Genomic DNA, 17511 nt, shown 5'->3' on the forward strand with positions numbered 1-17511 from the left:
TGAAGGCACATTCCCGCAGCTCCACACGGGGGGTTCCCTTGTGCTGACTGCAGCAGCAGGATGGGGACAGGACACACAAGGCCTTGCCCTCCATATCAGTTCCTTACTGCTGGGAAGGAGAGGAGCTGGGGGCTTACACCTCATCCTCGGGGGCTCAGCACCAGCCTCTCCCCAGCCCCTGACCCAGGAGGAGCCGCCGCTTTCGGGTCAGCAGCAAGCGCTGCTCTCCCTCCCGGTGAGATGCCCCCTGAGGAATTTGCACCTCATTCCTTGACACCCGTTTTAATTATAGGTATCAATTTGGCTTCTGTCTTTCACAAGAGCCTTGAGCTAATTTCCTGCTCCCCTTTCTCTGCGAGGGGTTTGTGAGACACTGGATCCCTCCCCACACAAGCAGAGGGCAGTGGGCTCCGCCAAAGCCCTCCCCAAGGGCCGAGGCAGAAACTCCCAGCACTGAAACTGTCCACTGGGACATCCCAGGATGATCTTCAGAATTTCAGCCCTGGTTCCCCGCTGCCACCCAGAAGAGTCTACAGGCAGGAGTGACACTGAGATATGACAGGTGTTATCTCTAAAGCCATGTGTGGCTCGAGCTCCCTGCACACAAGGATGCTCCATGCTCGCCCACCAGCCAGCACAAGCTCCTCCAACAGCAAAATGCTGCTGATGTCTCCAAAATCCTCCTCCAACAGCACATCCCAATGCTGCAGCATCCCGCCAGGCTCTGCAGGGAGCAGGTACACCCCCAATGCCAGCTTGGTTTTCCTCCCCAGCTGCTCCATCACACCACTGCCCCATCCACCCATCCCTTCCCGATGGAGTTCCCTTTGCAGGGTTGTGGGTTTGAGTGTTGCTGTTGTTGTATTTTGGAACATAAACGCATTAATTTCAGCCTAATGAGGACTTTATTGGCTGGGGATTATCATTATTCAGCTCAAGGAGATACAATAAACATTCACGAGCTCTGCAGTCTGTGAAAGGATCCTGATCCTACTGATGGCTCCCACCCCAGCACACACCTCTCCATCCCCTCCTGGCCAGACAGGTCATCCCACTGCCATCCACCTTTACCCTCCCATTCCTAGATTTCCCTGTCCCCAGCCCACGGGCTGGGAACCCCACAGGGCTCAGGGAAGGGACCCTGGGCTCACAGCAGCCACACCACACCATTCTGTTTGCTTTAATTTTTAATCAAGTCACGAGATGGGGCGGATGCTGCTGGAAATAAATCATCAACCACAACAGCAATAAAAGCACCCCAGCAGCCTCAGCTCGGACGTGGCGAGCACAGGACCAGCGGCCAAGCCACCACTGTCCCATCACTGACAGGGTGACAGAGCAGCTCCTGTGCCAAGCAGGTTGTCACCGAGGAAACAGTGACAGGGCTGCACCAGGAAAGGAAAGGCAGAAGCTGCTGCAGCCAGTCAGGCCAACTGCTCAGCCCCGCATCACCGGGAAAAGGGATCCAGGATTGCGGCAGTCCCTGCGATCCCTGCCCTGGGGACACACATCCCTCCTCGCTCAGGGCTGCATCTCCCCTTTCCAGCCTCCTCCCGTCCCAGAGCCGAGGGGAAAAGGGGAGAGAAAATCTGTGCAAGTCTCTCCCACGCAGGGTGCCAGCAGAGCTCCTCTGCAGGGATTGAGCAACGTGGGGATGAGCCAGCAGCATCTCCCCTCACACCACTCACTGCCCTCACCCTGCACCACGGCACTCAGCCCCCCGCAGCTCCTGCAAGCCCATCCAAGTGGATCCCAGGAAATAAAACTCCTCCCTGCCCCTGCCCAGAGGATTCCTCTGCAGCAGGCAGGATCTTGCCAGGCTGGAGCCCCGAGTCATTGCCTCCACACCAGGGTCCCTCCAGCCCCCGCCCAGCTCGCAGCAGAGGGATGTTCTCCCTTTCTTCTCCAGCAGGATTAGACACACTTCTTTTCTCTCATTGCTTTTCAAAAGAGAGCCTTTTTATCACTGCTGATCCCTCGGGGAAATCTTTCTTTCTCTCTCTCTCTTTCTCTCTCTCATGCTTTTATAGCTGGGACAGTGGGAAAGGAAGTTTTCCTTCATCTCAATCTCCGTGCTGACAGGCACGGGCACAGCGCAGCCCCCCGGGACCCCGTGTGCCCCCAGTTAAAAATCCCCGGCAGCTCCCGGCACCACGGGCCCGGAGAACGCCCAGCAAAAACCCTCTCTGAGCCATTTCGAAACCCGCACTTGCGAAATCCTCATAAAAACCCCAGGCAGAACCCAGCAGCAAACCCAGCTCAAGGCAGCTACAGGTGCTCTGCCCTCTCCTACCTGCTCCCAGCTCTCTGGAGGCTCCCATTACATTTTCCAGCGTTTCTTAAATGGATTTTTTTTCTTTTTTCCCCCTCCCTCCTCCCTCTTCCTGACTGCTGCAGAACAGATCGAGCCAAGGAGAGGAAACCAAAGCCGGGAGCTGGCAGGGCTTTAGACACGCACGGCGCTTTTAATGGAGCGCTCGCATGCGGACGGGGAGAACGTGCCCGAGTGTGCGTGGGATCACGGCATGAGCAGCTCGACACAGAAACAAGTAAAGCCAGCGATTCCTGAAGTGCTGTCAAAAGCTCCAAGAACCCAAAAAGTGAACTCGTGTTTTTTTCCACCCTCTGAGCTCTCTCCGTTACCAAAATCAGGGCCCGGGCCGGTCGCAGACGGGGTGTTTTTTTAATTATTGACCATGTTGCAATGTTTTCTCTTTTATTTTTAGGAGGCCCTCTAAAACTATAGAGGAAATTATCCAAAAGAAGTTTGTTCAAACGGCCTGTCAGTTTGAGGAAGTGAAATTAAACCAGAAAAAAAAAAAAGAAACCCCAGCCCTGAATCCTAATAAATCACACATCCACACACACAGAATTGGAGAACTCTGGGCATGCCTCCAAAGCCAAGTAAATGGATGACAAACAAAACAAACCTAGTTCTGCCCGGTAATAAAGGCTTCCACAGTGGGAATTTCTCACCCGGGAATCACTTCCACCTAGGGCGCAGCTGGTGGCACATGAGGAGCTTCCCCACTCTCCCACTGAGCTGTGCCTGCAGGGGCAGCCAGCGATGCCATCCCACGCTGAGCTGCTCTCCACGGACACAAATCCCACCCTGCATGAATTTCCCTCTGTAAATCCCTCTCCAGGGGAGCACGCCCTGGCCCCGTCCCCACTGAGGACGGGTCGATCGCCCCATGACACAGAGAGGTGGCTGCTTGGTTGTGCTGCTGTCACCAGCACAGACACCACTCCAGCACTGGGCTGGCAGTGGGGACCTGCTCAGGGCTCACAGACCCAGCCAGAGCAAACACGACTCACGCCTTGGAGGGGGGAAAAAATCTGCAAAACAAAAGCAAGGGAAAGGGCAAATGGAAGAAGGATGAAGATGCTGAAATAAATCCCACCAGGCACTCAGGAGGCTAAAGCAAGAGGCAAAATCAGAGTGTGGGACAGGAAAAACAGCAGTGCCAAGGCCCCTTTCAACCTCCAGATGCAGCTTCCCATAGGTGAAGATGTTGCAGAGTGATGCTCATCCCTCCCCACCCACGGGGTTCATCCTTTGAGGCCACACAGCATGAGAGACAGCAGGGCAGGGACACTGGCTGTGTCCTGAGGAGGACAGTCCAGGGACCCAGCACAGCCCCTACATGCCCAAAGCAGCATTTTGGGGGGCCACAGCTGGACAAAGAGCCGAGGGTATGACAGCAAAGCCGGTGGAGGGGTGGGCACGTGCAGTGATGACCCCAGGACCAGCTGGCACGGTCCTCATGACCACCCTGGCACGGCCACCAGTGAGCCCTCGCTGCAGGGAGCTGACCCCAGGTGGGCAGCCCACACTCTCCCCCTTTCTCTCTTTACCTTCCAGCAGACATTGCCACGAAACAGTTAAAGGTTTCTAAGCTGGGCTCTCCAGAGGACTCCAGTTAAAAGTCCACCGGGCATTTTCCCATGGTGGACTTTACCCTGGCGCGCGGCCGCGATAACGCACCCGGAGGTGCCAGCCTGAGAGAGACCAGCCACCAGCCCTGGCACAGCAGGGCGGGGTGGCACCAAGGCTGGCGACCCCTGAGAAACCCTCAGGACCCTGCACAGGACAGAAATCTGCAAACCAGAGCAGCATTTTAGGGTTTGGCAGTGTGAGGAGCATTCCAGGAGCAGTGCTGTGCTACGAGGCTCTGTGTTCCTGACACAAGGGCTCACACACCTCCTGCAGGAATGATGTGCCTGCCCCCAAGGAGCCCATTCCAGCATCTCCAGCCCAGAACACGCTCAAATTCCCCCCTGGCAGAGCCCAGGGATGTCTCCCCCCATTCCTGAGGGAGAGGCAGAGACAAGTGGCACTGCTGTCCCTGCTGGGAACAGCCACCTGGCTCTCCTCTCCAAGGTCTGCAATCCTCTCTCACCAGGACAGCATATACCATTTTTTAAAAGCTGGATGATGTAACCAACTCGTATTTATAATGCTGAAAACATCCCAAAGCTCCATCTCTTCCAGTTCCCAAGCACACAGTGTTCTCTTAATAAAATAATTGCAATGATGAATAGCTCCTTATAATGTTCTTCTTCTGCAGCTACTGACTGGGCCAAGAGCTGCGATGGAAAGTCCTTCTCCTCAATGAACCCTCAAGGTACATTCAGGATTTTACCTCCTCAAAGCAAAAAGGGCTGAAAAATTGGGGAAGTGCTGCCAGTGCTGTTCCACGCCATCCCACCAGGCAGAGAACACCGAAATCCCTCTCCTCCAGCTCAGCCCCATTATTGTCTTAATAACAAAGTCAGCAAATCACTGCAGGTCAATCCCAGTCCTTGGTTAGGCTGACGCAATCTTGAGCCCGCTCGATGCAATCAATGCCGAGCTCCAGATCCTGCCACAGGGTCCACAAAACCCACCCTGACAAAAGCTCCTCTGCCCAAGGGTCCGTGGGAGCCCCAAAACCAGCGCTGGGAGCTCGTTCCCTGCGCTTTGGAAATCAGGCTGCGGATTTAATCCCTCGCTGCAAGTCCTCATGTGCCCGTGATTTCCACACTGACAATTACAGGGCAGCTCAATGCACTGGGGTTGGCTTTTTTTCTCTCTGGCAGAGTCACTTCTACCTTACTAATTTGTAAAGGTGCTTTGATTCAGGAGCGCACTGGCTCTGCCTTCCCTTCCCACGCAAAGCTGGCTTTTACTCCCAGCCAGGGCCAGGCTCTCTGGGTGTTTTCCCAGAGTTTGTGCTCCCAAAGACTCACAACTGAGCAGCCAAGGAAGAGCCCTGGGAGTCAGTGGCAGAGAGGGACCTGGGATCAGCCCTCATCCAGCAGCTCGGGGGACTTCCCATAGCCTGGGAGAACTGGCAGGACCGGCTGCTCCCACCCTGCAGGCACATCCCTACACCCAGCTCCAGGCTCACCCCTTCCTACCCAGCACTTTTCCACCCCAATGTGTTCTGTCCTCCTCCCACAGGGCTGGTTTGGGGTCCCCACATTTTGGGCAGGACTAGAGCATCCCTCTGCTCTCAGGAATGAGCCAGCATAAGCTTCACCCCCCATGGTACTGCTTCCCAGGCTGTATCCTAAGGTTTGCCTGCTTGTACACGCCTGAGAAGAGCTTTGGGGCTCCCCCAACACCATTCCTGGGGTGCTGCTGAGCTCCAGCAAGCTGTCCCCAGGGCAGGCTGCACCTTCCTGCACCTTCCAGCATCCAGGGGCAAATGCAACTGCTCCAGGAAAGAGACCTGGAGGATTCCTGGACCAGCCCCACATCCCCTGCGCTGCCCCAGGTTCTGGGAAGGCGCCAGGAGAGGAGGAGCCTCCCCGTGTGTGCGTGGGTGGGGGCTCCAGATGGGCACCTTGCTGTTTGTTACCTGCCACCCAGGGCCTGCTGCAAGAAATCCCTGCCCTGCAACATTTCCTGCACACACCTAGAGGCCGTGAAACCTCGCCAGTCGTGGTTTTCCTCGCCTGCCCAGCCTCACCTCCCATGGCTCAACACTGGGACAACCGAAGGAGTGCCTGGGTGCCCGCAGGGAGCGGCGCCCAGCACCCCTCAGCCATCCCAGGCGGGAAAACGCGGTGGGAAAAGCAAGCGCCCGAGCCCAGCAAAGCCCCATGGCCTCTGATTTCCACAGACCAAACCTGCCCCATGGGTGAGGCCCAAAAAGGGAGCAACCTGCCGGAAGGGAATTGCTGGTTTTCCCCCTCGGAGAGGAGGGTGACACCCCAAGGCAGAGCTACACCGGGGCTCCAAGGCACGGCAGCACCGCTACCAAAACACAGCTCCAAACACTGCCAAAAACCTCTTAGCCAACAAAATCTGTGTCTCCCAACCCTACAAACAGCAGAGGAGCGTGCTGGCAGGGTGTAATTCAGGGTGCCAGCATCAGCCACCCCAAATTGCCATCTGGGGGCCTGCTCCCAGTAAGCCCCAGCTCGGAACCGCTGTTTGAAGTCTCCCACATTTGCACACTACAGGTACCCGCTGGCCTGGGGCCAGGCTATCTCCAGCTGGGATCAGCTAAGCCTTCCTAAGTGCTTAAATAGGGGCCTGCAGGTAATTGTCCCAGGAGCCTTAACTCTTCCTGGAGCCCCTCTGATGTTCTGGGCCCTGATGAGGAAAGAAAGAAAAAAAACAGCGTAGAAAACCAGCAAGGATAGCAACGGTAGAGGATGCGGATTTAGGGCAGCACAGGTCGCTGCATCCTGCCCTTCAAGTCCTATTCCCAACTGCTTCCCGGGATCTGCCAGAGTATCCTATAAATAAATACCACGGCAGGGGCTGGGGAGAGCAGGCTGTAAAGCACGAGGCATTAGCACCCAGGCTGGCACGGCTGGCTCACAGCGTGCCCAAGCAGCCAACCACGATTTGCTTAGGGGTGCAGAAAGTTTTGCATTGCCCCGGCAGGAAGGGAGCCTGGGTGGCCTCTGTAGGTACAGGAAACCCCTTTCTATCACGCACATCACTCTGCTTCCTCTGGATTTCTTTAACCTTTCACTCTTGGCCTGATTTATGCTTTCACACTGATTTTTGCACACGTGCATTTCCCTCCTCTTCGCCGCTCTGGTGCTGTGGCTCCACACCAGCAAAAAAGCTGGCAGGCCTTTGGCATCCGGCTGCCCAGAGCCAGAATAATCCCTGCAGGGAAACCTCCTGCTCTGCCTCACTCCAGAGGAGCTGGGGTTTTTGCAGGAGGAGGGGAAAATGCTGTGTCCTGCGTTGTTGTGCTCCGGGGCTGAGCAGCCAACACGCAGCTCCAGCCCGCCCATGGGATCCATGCTGGGCTGCGTGTGATGGGGAGGCACTGGAGCAGCTAATCTGGGACCCCAGGGACACATCCCAGCAAAGCAGAGATGAAGATTCTGCTGCAGAGGCGTTGGGTGGTGAGCCCCAGGCTCCAGCACAGCCCAGGGCTGATTTTTCCTGGCAGACAAGGAAAAGAATCCATGACCAGCTCAGTCCTGAGCCCTCCAAAGCATCCAGGCAGGATGCAGCAGGCAGCACCCCATCCACAAAGGGCATCCCCAGCACCACAAGCACGTGGAGCAGTGCCCAGTGATGCCATCAGAGGCAGGAGGACATGAGGACAACAGGGACACAGCCTTAATATCACCTAAAGGGCCTCTTGGGTGGGAAGAGGAGCTGCTTGTTCCCAGTCTCCACAGGGATCCTGGCACAAAATGAGCAAAACATTGGACTGTGTTGGGAAATGCATCGGCTTCCTGGGAGTGGAGGGGGAAGCTGAGGCCAACAACTCCAAGGCACTGTCGGAGCAGGGACAGCAGCACAGAGCCCAGGGGAAAGCCTGGGGAGGAATCTCAGCTGAAGCCAATTCTCCAGGCCCAAACTGGGGGCATTTTAATCCATTCAGCTGGATAAATACGGAGTGTGGGAGCAGGTGGCCCTGGTGTCACCAGCCATCACCAGGGAGGAGGGATGACAGAGCCAGTGCACCAACCTGGTTTTCCATCCCTGCTGTGCTGTCCTAAACCCCACAAAACAGCCTGCTCAATTGCATCCTTACAGGAAAAATGGGAAAACTCCGAAGTGGGAGCAAGCCAGGAAAGCATCTCTTCACTCCATCTGCATGGGACAGAGGCCACCCTGAGAGCCACCAGCTCGCAGGGCTCCCCCAGCCTGGCACGGCCACCAAAAAGGAAATGAAGTCGCAAAGGTTATCGCTTTGGTGTTTGACTGAGCATAAAAATCCCGCTCTGAAAACAAAAACAAGGAAGAGGAGGACAGGGAGAGCAGCAAGGGAGGAGAAGGGCAGCGATGCACAGCCCCAGAAAAATGGGAGAGGCGGGTGCAGGGGCTCACCCCACACCAACACACATCTCCACGGCAGGAGAGTTTCCCAGGAAAATAAATGCAAAGTCTGTTATAAAAGTTTATCAGCGAGGAAGAGCGAGCGCGCCTGACTACAGGATAGAGATGTCATTATTTTCATGCATCTGCCTTACCCAATTTTATTTAGTTGCTTTCTGCACCATTTCATGCTCATTCTGCTGCTGAGCTAGACAATTGCTTTGTAACTCTAGGGTGCAATTTCACTGTCTGTGAGCCACACGCATGCACGCGGGGGCTGCGCCGGGATGGAGCGGGGAGCTGCACCTCCCTCCCTTCTCCCCACACCCTGAGGTTTGGGAGCTCGCCTGGAGAGGAGTTTTCTTCATAAATTTGAGGGGAAAAAAAATTAAATTAAAATGCTAAGCTGCTATCTTTAATATATTCTGGGAGTGTGGGGGGGGAGCAGCCCCAGTAAGCAGCGGCTCCCCATTAAGGCTGAGCAGGATGAACTGGAGGGCAATCTGCTCTCTCACGCTACGTGAATGCAGAGAGACGGAGCCCGGCAGGCTGCAGGGCAGGAACGCTGTGAATCACACTGGATTTTTATGATCAATTGAAAGTCACACTTGAACAAGTGCAGGTCAGCAGGGAGGGTTGGTCATGCAGGTGCAGAGCTCCGAGACAGCGGCTTTCAACTCGCTCGAGTCACCTGGTCCCTCACAGGCCTTGGGTACCCTCCTTGGTACTCCTATTTCCTGATCCCCCACTAAACATCCCCCTCAGGGCTGCTGTAGGGTGTGAGGGGTCTCCAGAAGCAGCCCCAGCAGTGTTGGGAAGCAGCGTGGGATCATGGATTTCCCCACCACAACACGCACGAGCATCCCCAGCATGAGCCAGTACCTGCTCCACGCTGTCAGACACCACGGCTCCTCCACACCAGGCAGAGCCACGGCTCCCCAGGCCTGATAAAATCACTCATCTCACACAAATGGGGCAGTAAAAAGAAGAGGTGGGGGCAGAAGGGGAGTCCAGTTTAGTCTGGTAAGGATGACCAGTGCAGAAAGGGCGTTTCTTATTCTTTGATCTCCCTTTTCCCAGAGCTCCCACCTGCACACAGGTCTTTGGGAGCAGGGCAGGGAAGCTGCAGCACTGGCAAACCACCCTCACCCATCCCTCACATCCCCAGGAGCAGCCAAACAGCTCTTCCAGCTTGATCTGATGCCCCTGGCTCTGCTGCTGCCTCTCTGATCCAATTCTTCTCTGCCACCACTCACCCGCCCAGCTCCTGCATCCCATCCCGTGCCACCTCTGTGTCTCAAGGTGAATTTTGGCTGGAAGCTCACCCCCTCTCCTGCCACCTCCATGCCTCAGGCTGGGTTTTGGCTGGAAGCTCACCCCCTCTTGCACTTCTCCTTCCGCTCTTGCCTCACCACTGCCATTGCCTCACTGCGACTCCGGAATGGGCACGTAGGAGACGCGCTGCCCACAACAAAATCGTCTCGCAGCAGCCCACAGAGTTCACAGCAAATAAAAAAAAAAGAAAAGAAAAAGAAAAAAAAAAATAGAAAGAAAGAAAACAACTCTCCTCCAGCGCTCACTTGTCAGCCAGAAATGGAAAAACAATAATCTAATGTTTCTGCCTTCCCGCCCAGCTGAAATGAGATGGGGCATCCCTCCCTAATCCGCTCCTGGCAGCACAAAGGATCTGCTCCAGGAGCTGAGGGGGCTGTAAATCTCAGGGGGCTCCTTCAGCTCCCCCTCCCTGGATTTTTTTCCTTTCTTTCCCAGGTCTGTAAAGCTGAAGAAAGCCAAAACTCCACAAAAGAGGAGCCCATGAAAAGTAACAACCAGCTGGGAATCCCATTAACATTTTATTGGTCCCCAATACCGCTATTGCCCCTTTTATCTCTTGGCTCTGCAGTGATCCTGCAGCTGATGGGATCCAGGGAAAGGCTCAGGGCTCGGACAAGACCCAAACCCAACTACACCACCAACCTCCACTCATGGCCCATCCAAGATAACAAATCTTCGACCAAAAAATCAAATCCCCCAGGCTTTGGAAGAAGGAGCAATGACCACAGCACGAGGGATTATCTCCTGATAGAGCAGAAGGGGATGCCAGCCCTCATCCTGCTGCTTAATTAACCGAATCTTTAGGATGTTTCTTCCTTGCCCTGTGCTTTGGGAGCACCTGGCTCGCCCACAAACCCCACCTGGGAGCTTTTCTTTGCTCTTGGGGCCAAAAAGCAGCTTGTGGGGAGGGGGGTTTTGGACCCTGCAAAGCCCAGGAGAGCTCAGTGGAGCTGTGATCCCAGACAGATCAGCTCTGCGGGGCTGGAAGCCGCCGGCCCAGCCGAGGTTTCACAACCACCCCACGCCCTCGCTCCGGGCCCCGTTCCCAGCTCAGACGCTCCCGCGTGCCTCAGTTTCCCACCCTGTATCTGTCTCATCTGGGCAGACGAGGAGTTTTGAAGGCAAGATCCATCCCCTCCTGATGTGCAGAGGCAGGAGCTGGCACGGGCACGGCTGCAACCAGAATTACAGCCCCAAGGTGCAACCTTGGAACTTTTACTGTGGATCGCAGTAAGAGAAAAGGGAAACAAGAGGGGGGAGGAAAAAGAAGCCCAAGCGTTTCGTGCTTACAAATGGTCTGTTTGAACAGGATTATTTTTTAACTCCACGTTAAACAAAATTTCAAAGGAGAGGAGCTGCATTTGGGCTTAATTTGAGCCCTTTCTTCCCTTTCTTGCAAGGGAATTGTTCCCTGTTTATCTCGGAAAACACCCTCCATTTTGTAAAGCTCCCTCTCCTCTAAATAAAAACTCAGGTTGTTTCCTTGACTTTGCTTTGCTTTTTCGAAGCCAAACCTTGTCAGAAAAGGCAAGTTCTCACAGCCAGTTTCCATCTCAACAATAGAGCATTTTCCCAGGCTAAATTGCTTCTGTCTGAAAATCTTCTGGCAGTTTGAGCTGGCTGGCATGTGTGGGGATCCTTCTGTAGGGTTTTTTAAATCCTTATTTGCAATATTATTTCATCTGCTTTGCGCTGCCTTGATGTTCGAGCAGCCTTTGGAGAGACACAACCGCTCCTCCCTCCTCCTCCTCCTCTGTCCTCCCTCCAGGCACACGCTTCCCTTTGAGGAGGAGGAGAGGGGAGAAATAAAATAAAAGACAAGCAAAGAGGAAAATGTCAGAAAGCTGCTTTTTGTGTGCGTGTCAAACGTTCAAAGTTATTCCAGAGTCTAGTCTTTAAATGTAATAAAATACAGCAACTCCTGACAAAATCAATTGAAATAAAACCACCCAGGCTGCCTCCCCTATTGCTTTGTAGCTCGACTGACTTGGAGAGCCCACCTGGGCCTTTTAGGAAGCAATTAGGGAAGTGCTGGGATGGATCCCACGCCTGCTGCGTGCGTGTTCCACCGAGCATCCCTGCACGGTGCTGGGCATCCCTGACACTTCTGAGCACCCCTCCACAGTGCCCAGATCCTTCCACACCCCCAGCACCCCTCCACACCACAGGTCAGAGCGAGGAGAGCCCCAGTTCCTTCCCCCACCGCGAGAGGTGACAACGGCTCTGGCACGGGGATCAAAGCCAGAGAAGGATTAATTAGAGCCCAATTAGGTTGCCCAGCTCGAAGGAAAGGTCCCTGCATCACTTGGCCAGCAGGGGTTTGAGGGATCCCAGGTTTTGGCTCAGTGGAGGAGCCCAGCTGGGGCACAGGGATCCCTCCGTGTCCCCACACTGTCACCCATTAAGCCCCTTGCCAAGGGCCACCACCTCTTGCTGTCTCACTCCCAGGATATTTATAGCAGGAATGATTCGGGGATTTCAGGCAGCTTGGGAGCCTTAGGGAATACTCTGAGCACACACAACCCCCGGGAAAAGGCACCAGGATGCTCACAGGAACACGCAGCCTGTGGATGAGGCAGGACCAAAGCACACCCCAAAGCCCTGGAGCACCCACAGCTCCTCTGTTTGTTTCTTTCCTTAATCATCCTGCAAAAAACCCTAAAAAATCCAAAATCCAGCCGGGTGCCATATGGCAACCGACCCCTGCTCCCAGAAAACAATACTCAACAAAAAGGTTTTTAACCCATTTCTTAATAAATATTTCTTTTCGCCTCAAAGATGTGGGTGGGACGAAGCCAGGGTGTATTTTCCAGTGAAATGTTTTGATTCCCCCCTTGTTGTTTTTTTTTTTTTCCCCTCAACAGGAGCAAAACGCCAATAATAATATTTGCAATGAATAACTCAAATTCTGCGGCTTTCTCCCCCACTCTCTTTTAAATAAATAAAATGCCCTAAATTTGAGAAACACAAACGCTCCTTCCAACACAGCAGGACGATGTGGAATAAACTCGGGGACGCTCCGAGGATTTATTTCACTGTCACAGCCCGGATTCTGGAAAAGGCAAAAATTCCTTCCTGGCTTGTTTTGCATATGTCAGCGAGGAGAGGTCGAGCCCTCCACGAGGCTCCAGCAAGAGACACCAGGACACACCAGGACACAACCAGACTTTACCTCCTGCTCCTACCAGCCCCTGCTCCAGCCCAGCAGCGCCACGGAGCCAACCAGATGTGGGGCAGAGGATTCCCCCTTCCTCACCGGGATGCTCCGATGCTTCCTACATCTCTCAGAAGTTCTCCTCCCTGCGGAATTTCACATCAGCTGTGAATTTCTGAGGGGATAAAGAGCAGAACTGAGCATCTCAACCCACACAGAGGCTCCCACCGAGGAGTTCTGTGCAGCATCCAGGCTCATCCCGGCCACACGCCCAGGGGATGCAGGATGGACGTGCCTGATGGATGCTCACAGTCCCACACGGAGCAGCCCCCAAGGCCCTGGGCTGTCCCTGCTGGACACGGTGGGTTGTTTTGCTGTTTTCCTCGGAGGCGTTCCCACTCCGGCCCCGGCAGGGCCGAGCACGGCACGGACAGTCCTCACCCCACATCCTGAGCAGCTGCAGCCGGCCCTGGCACGGCTGCAGGGTGGGAAGAGGGACTCGCCGAGGTTACAACCTGCTGGAGTGACCTCCGGAGAGAAGCGCCGGCCTCGGACACCCATTAACTGTTTCTTCCCCCACAAAGCTGAGCCTCGAGGGAGAGCTCCCCGAGCCCACCACCCCTCTTTTCCTCCCCAGAGATACCCAGGGAATGGGCAAAGGGAAAACAAAGCACTAAGAGGATTGTTAAAGTCAGAGAACAAGCAGCCACCTGAAGAACCGAGTCCTTGGTTTGCACATCAGTGCCCCGTGAAAGCCTGACCTCGGCCCATGCACCCCACCAGAGGTGATCCCCACAGCCTCAAAAGCACTTGCAGCACAGATTTTTCTACATTTTTCCTCCTCTTGGAGACCCAACATAACAGAGAGGAACAAAAGCAGGACAGCCCTGAGCAAGCTAAGCCTAGTAAAGGCAGGACTCTAACTCCAGATGGCTCTAAGGCAGCATCTGCTGGACCCTGAGGTGTTTTAAGCCTCAGCAGGGCTGTGAAGGTACCCGTGCCCACAGCTCCCGTGCCAGGCTGCAGGTTGTCCTGGCAGTGGGATGGCAGACGGGTGACAGCAGCCAGCCTGGGAGATGCCCAGGGACGTGCTGTCCTCACGGAGAGCCTCTGGCTGGCATCTGCCAGCAGCTCTCCAGAGAAGCAGGAAAATGAGATACTACTATTAAAAGTGCCCAGTGCTGGCCACGCTTCCAGCCATGACATCAGTGGGGTTATCTGAGTCTAACCATGGGCAGGACTTGGCCAGGAACCACCACCAGGTTGGCCTTGCTGGGCCAAACTGAGCTGAGATTTTGATGGGGATGCAGGAACGGAGTCGGATTTTGGCCGTGTTTCTGCTGTTCCCCAGCTCAGGCCTGTACTGGTGTGCAGGGAAACAAACCCCGCAAGCTGGGCTGTTTTTGTCCCCTTGGTTTGCCAACACCAGCTCCCAAAAATGACATGGAATAGGGTTGGTGAAACACCCTGGGACTCTGCAAAGTCAGGACCTGGTGGGCTTTGGACCATTCCACCTCTAAAGAGTGGCTCTTCCAGCTCTGCTCTGGTTTCACTGGGAAGGTCTCAGTTCACATTCTCCTCAATCCTACAAACTGCTCACAAGCTTTTAGACACAACCTGCCTACACTGCCCAGAGCAGGACCACAATCTATCCCTCCAAAACCTGCAACACCCTTTGCAGCCAAAGGGATTTTTCCCAATAATCCATGACCAAAGACCAGCGGATAAAGTTTAGGAGTCTCTCCTGCAGCAGCACAATCCCAGACCACACACCCCAAACAGCTCCCACAAGCAGATGGATTTTCTCCTGAGACGAGGATGAGAAGTTTTAACCTCCCCCAGCGTGGCTGTCCTGGGGGCTGCCCTGTTTTCCCTGGGGATGCTCCTGGCATGCTGCACACATTTCTAGATGAGCAGATAGATCAGTTGTTTTCCACTTGCACCAGCATGAAAACCCTTCCCCGAGCCAGCAGTGACACAGACTCTTCCCCTCCTACCCCCTCAAACCAACCTGACTAATAACACAACGGATTTTTTCGCATTTACAGCACAACAGGAGAGCTCAGGACTGACAGAAAATACAGTTAACGTATGCAGAGGCCTGAGCCTGCCCAGATCAAGAGGCTTGGACTGTCTTCCACAGGAGCATCCAAGGAAATGTGAATCCCCCAAACAGCGGCCCCTAAGGTTAAACCACCCCAGTGTGGCCAGAGAGGCACCTTCTACTGGGATGAGCCCCAACAGCTGCACTGCATCCAACCAAAAGGAGCTGGTTTGATTCAGAATCAGGGCCTGCTCTGGGACACACTGCAGGTGAGATGCTTTTGGCCCCAGCAGCATCTCCCACCTCCCAGCCCAGCCACTGCGGGCACTGTGAAATTGTGATTTTTGAGGGCACAGAGATGCCACCTACTGCTCTGCCAGCCCACAGGGCCAGGGTCTCCCTGCCAAAGTCCCCAGACCTCCACAGCCCTGGAAACCCTCTCAGCAGGCTGGGCTTGCTGGAGATCCTGGGATGGTTGTATTTATTCTGCTCGTTGAAAGGAACAACTGAAACTGCAATCCGTAAACAAAACAAGCAAAAAAACATACTAAAAAAAAAAAAAAAAAGAGAGAGAAAGAACGAAACAAAACACACCACCGAAGGCTGGAGAGGCTGAGCAGAGATTTAAAGCCCTGAGAAGGGATGGTCTCGCTGGCCATGGCTCGCTCGGCCGGAGGCTGGGAGCCACGGGGCTGAGCGGGGACAGGGATAGCAGCATTCGCCCCTCTTCCCCCTCGCCCGGACTTGGCGGCAGGCGACTTCGCTCAAACTTTTCTTCCCCCCACCCCGAGCACTGAGCTCTGCAATATCACTTCTCCTGGAAGCGAGACGCAGGAGGCATTCGCCCTTACAAGCCAGGACTTGACTCAGTCACCGAAACGATGGCAAACTCCGGCTGGAAATAGGTTTTAAAACGCAGCTAAAAGGAAGAGGGGGTGGGGAGGGGGGGGGGAAATAAGAACAAAAAGGCAGGAGGGTCCCAACCGCGGCGGGTCTGGGAGCCGGCGATGCGAGCGGAGAGGCCGGCGCGGGGTCCCCGCGGGCGCTGCCTCCCCGTGCCCGGCTGCGCGCCCCGGATGCCGCGGGGAGAGAGGAAAAAAAGGAGAAAAGTCAAAAATTAAAGAACAAAATAAACCGAGGGGAAAGGCAAGAGGGGGAAGCACAGGCTGCGCGCTGCCGAGCCCCGAGCAGAGCCGGCCCCGGGCGGGGATGGGGCTCTCCCGGCTGCCGCTGCCCCGTTCGAAAGCGCCGCTGGGGCCGCTGCCCGACCGGCCCGGCGGGGCTCGGTCCGGCCCAGCCCGGCTCGGTTCGGCTCCCCGCCCGGGGCCCGCCGTTCCCCCGGCTGCGCCACGAAAAAAACAACAGCAAACCAAAACAAAAATACCAACTCAAAGGCAGGGGCCGGGGACAGGGGCAGGGGCCGGGGCCGGCCCGCCCGCCCCGCGCTCGCCGCGGCGCTCCCCGGGGAAGGAGCGAGCGCATCCCCCGCCCGCCGCCCCCCGGTGCGCGCTGCTGGAAGGGGCAGCGGAGCCGGAGGGGGGGGCGGCAGGACAGGCGCTGATTTTATCGTCCTGAAGCACCCCCCACCCCCCGCGGTAGGAACGGAGAATCTCTCGGAACAGAACTCACCCAGCGGCAGGAAGTGTTTGGTGTCCATGGCTGGTGCTTAACTCATGCCAAGGGGCTCGGCGAGAGCGGCGGCGAAAACACACAGGCAGGGCGGGCGGAGGGGAGGGAAATCAGCGCGGGGGGAGAGGGGAGGAGGGGAGAAAAAAAAAAAAAAAAAAAAAACACCCACGGGGAGGAGGAGGAGGAGGAGGAGGAGGGAGGAAGGGAGAAGGAGGAGGAGGCAGCGGGGAGGCTGCAGCCCCGCAGCGGCCCCGCAGCGGCGGCCCCGCGCAGCCGAGGCCGCGGAGTTGTGGCAAACTCCAACAATGTAACTCCGCCGCTCGGCTCCGCCGGGCGCGCCCGGCTCCGCGCCGGGGCCCGCGCAGGGGGGAGCGGGAGCGCCGCGCCCGCCCCGCAGCGCCCGCCCGAGCCGTGCCGAGTGAGCCGAGCCGAGCCGAGCGGAGCCCGAGCGCAGCCCGAGCCGTACCGAGCCCGCCCGAGCCGAGCCGAGCCGAGCAGCGCCGCCCCGCGCCCGCCCCGCCGGCCCGCGGAGAGCGCTGCGCTGGTGGTTGGTGGTGGGGTGGTGTTTGATGGTTTGTTGTGTGTTTTTTTCGGTGGTGTTTTTTTCTTAAAGTGATGAGGAAAGGGGAGGAAAATAGAGTGGGGAGAGAGGAGGAAAAAGAAAAAAAAAAAAAAAAGGAAAAGCAAAAGGGAGGAGGAGAAGAGGAGAAAGAAAAGAGGGGGGGAAAAAGAGGTGGCGAGGAGGGGAAATTGGAGATGGGGAGGAAGGGGAGAAGATGAGGAAAGGAGAGGGGGAAGAGGGAAAGGGGAAAAGGAGAGGGAAAAGAGAGAAGGAAAGGAGAGGGGAAAGAGAAGGAAAGAAGAGGGGAAAGAGAAGAAAAAGAGGAGAGGAGAAAGAGACGGAAAAGGAGAGGCAAAAAGATGGGGAAAGAGGGGAATAAGAGCAGGAAGGGGAAAGAGGTGAGGAAAGAAGGGGTGGGGGGGGGGGGGGAAGAAGGAGGCGCGTAGCGCTGCAGTGGCAGCCTCGGGAGGGGGAGAAGAGGGGGTTCCTCGAGTGATGCTGAG

The 17511-nt window shown here is 55.9% G+C and overlaps 1 protein-coding gene across 1 annotated transcript in view; it reads right to left on the reverse strand.

Moving 5' to 3' along the window:
- RXRA (retinoid X receptor alpha) overlaps window positions 1-16604 on the reverse strand; it is a 96846-nt gene extending 80242 nt beyond the window's left edge. The window contains exon 1 of the mRNA XM_048325307.1: window positions 16447-16604. Coding sequence (XP_048181264.1) covers window positions 16447-16474 — 28 coding nt within the window. The 5' untranslated portion in view covers window positions 16475-16604. The remainder of the gene's footprint in view (window positions 1-16446) is intronic.
- Window positions 16605-17511: the final 907 nt, after the last annotated feature.

The sequence above is a fragment of the Corvus hawaiiensis genome, chromosome 21 (assembly GCF_020740725.1).
Source record: "Corvus hawaiiensis isolate bCorHaw1 chromosome 21, bCorHaw1.pri.cur, whole genome shotgun sequence".
NCBI classification, from domain to species: Eukaryota; Metazoa; Chordata; class Aves; order Passeriformes; family Corvidae; genus Corvus; species Corvus hawaiiensis.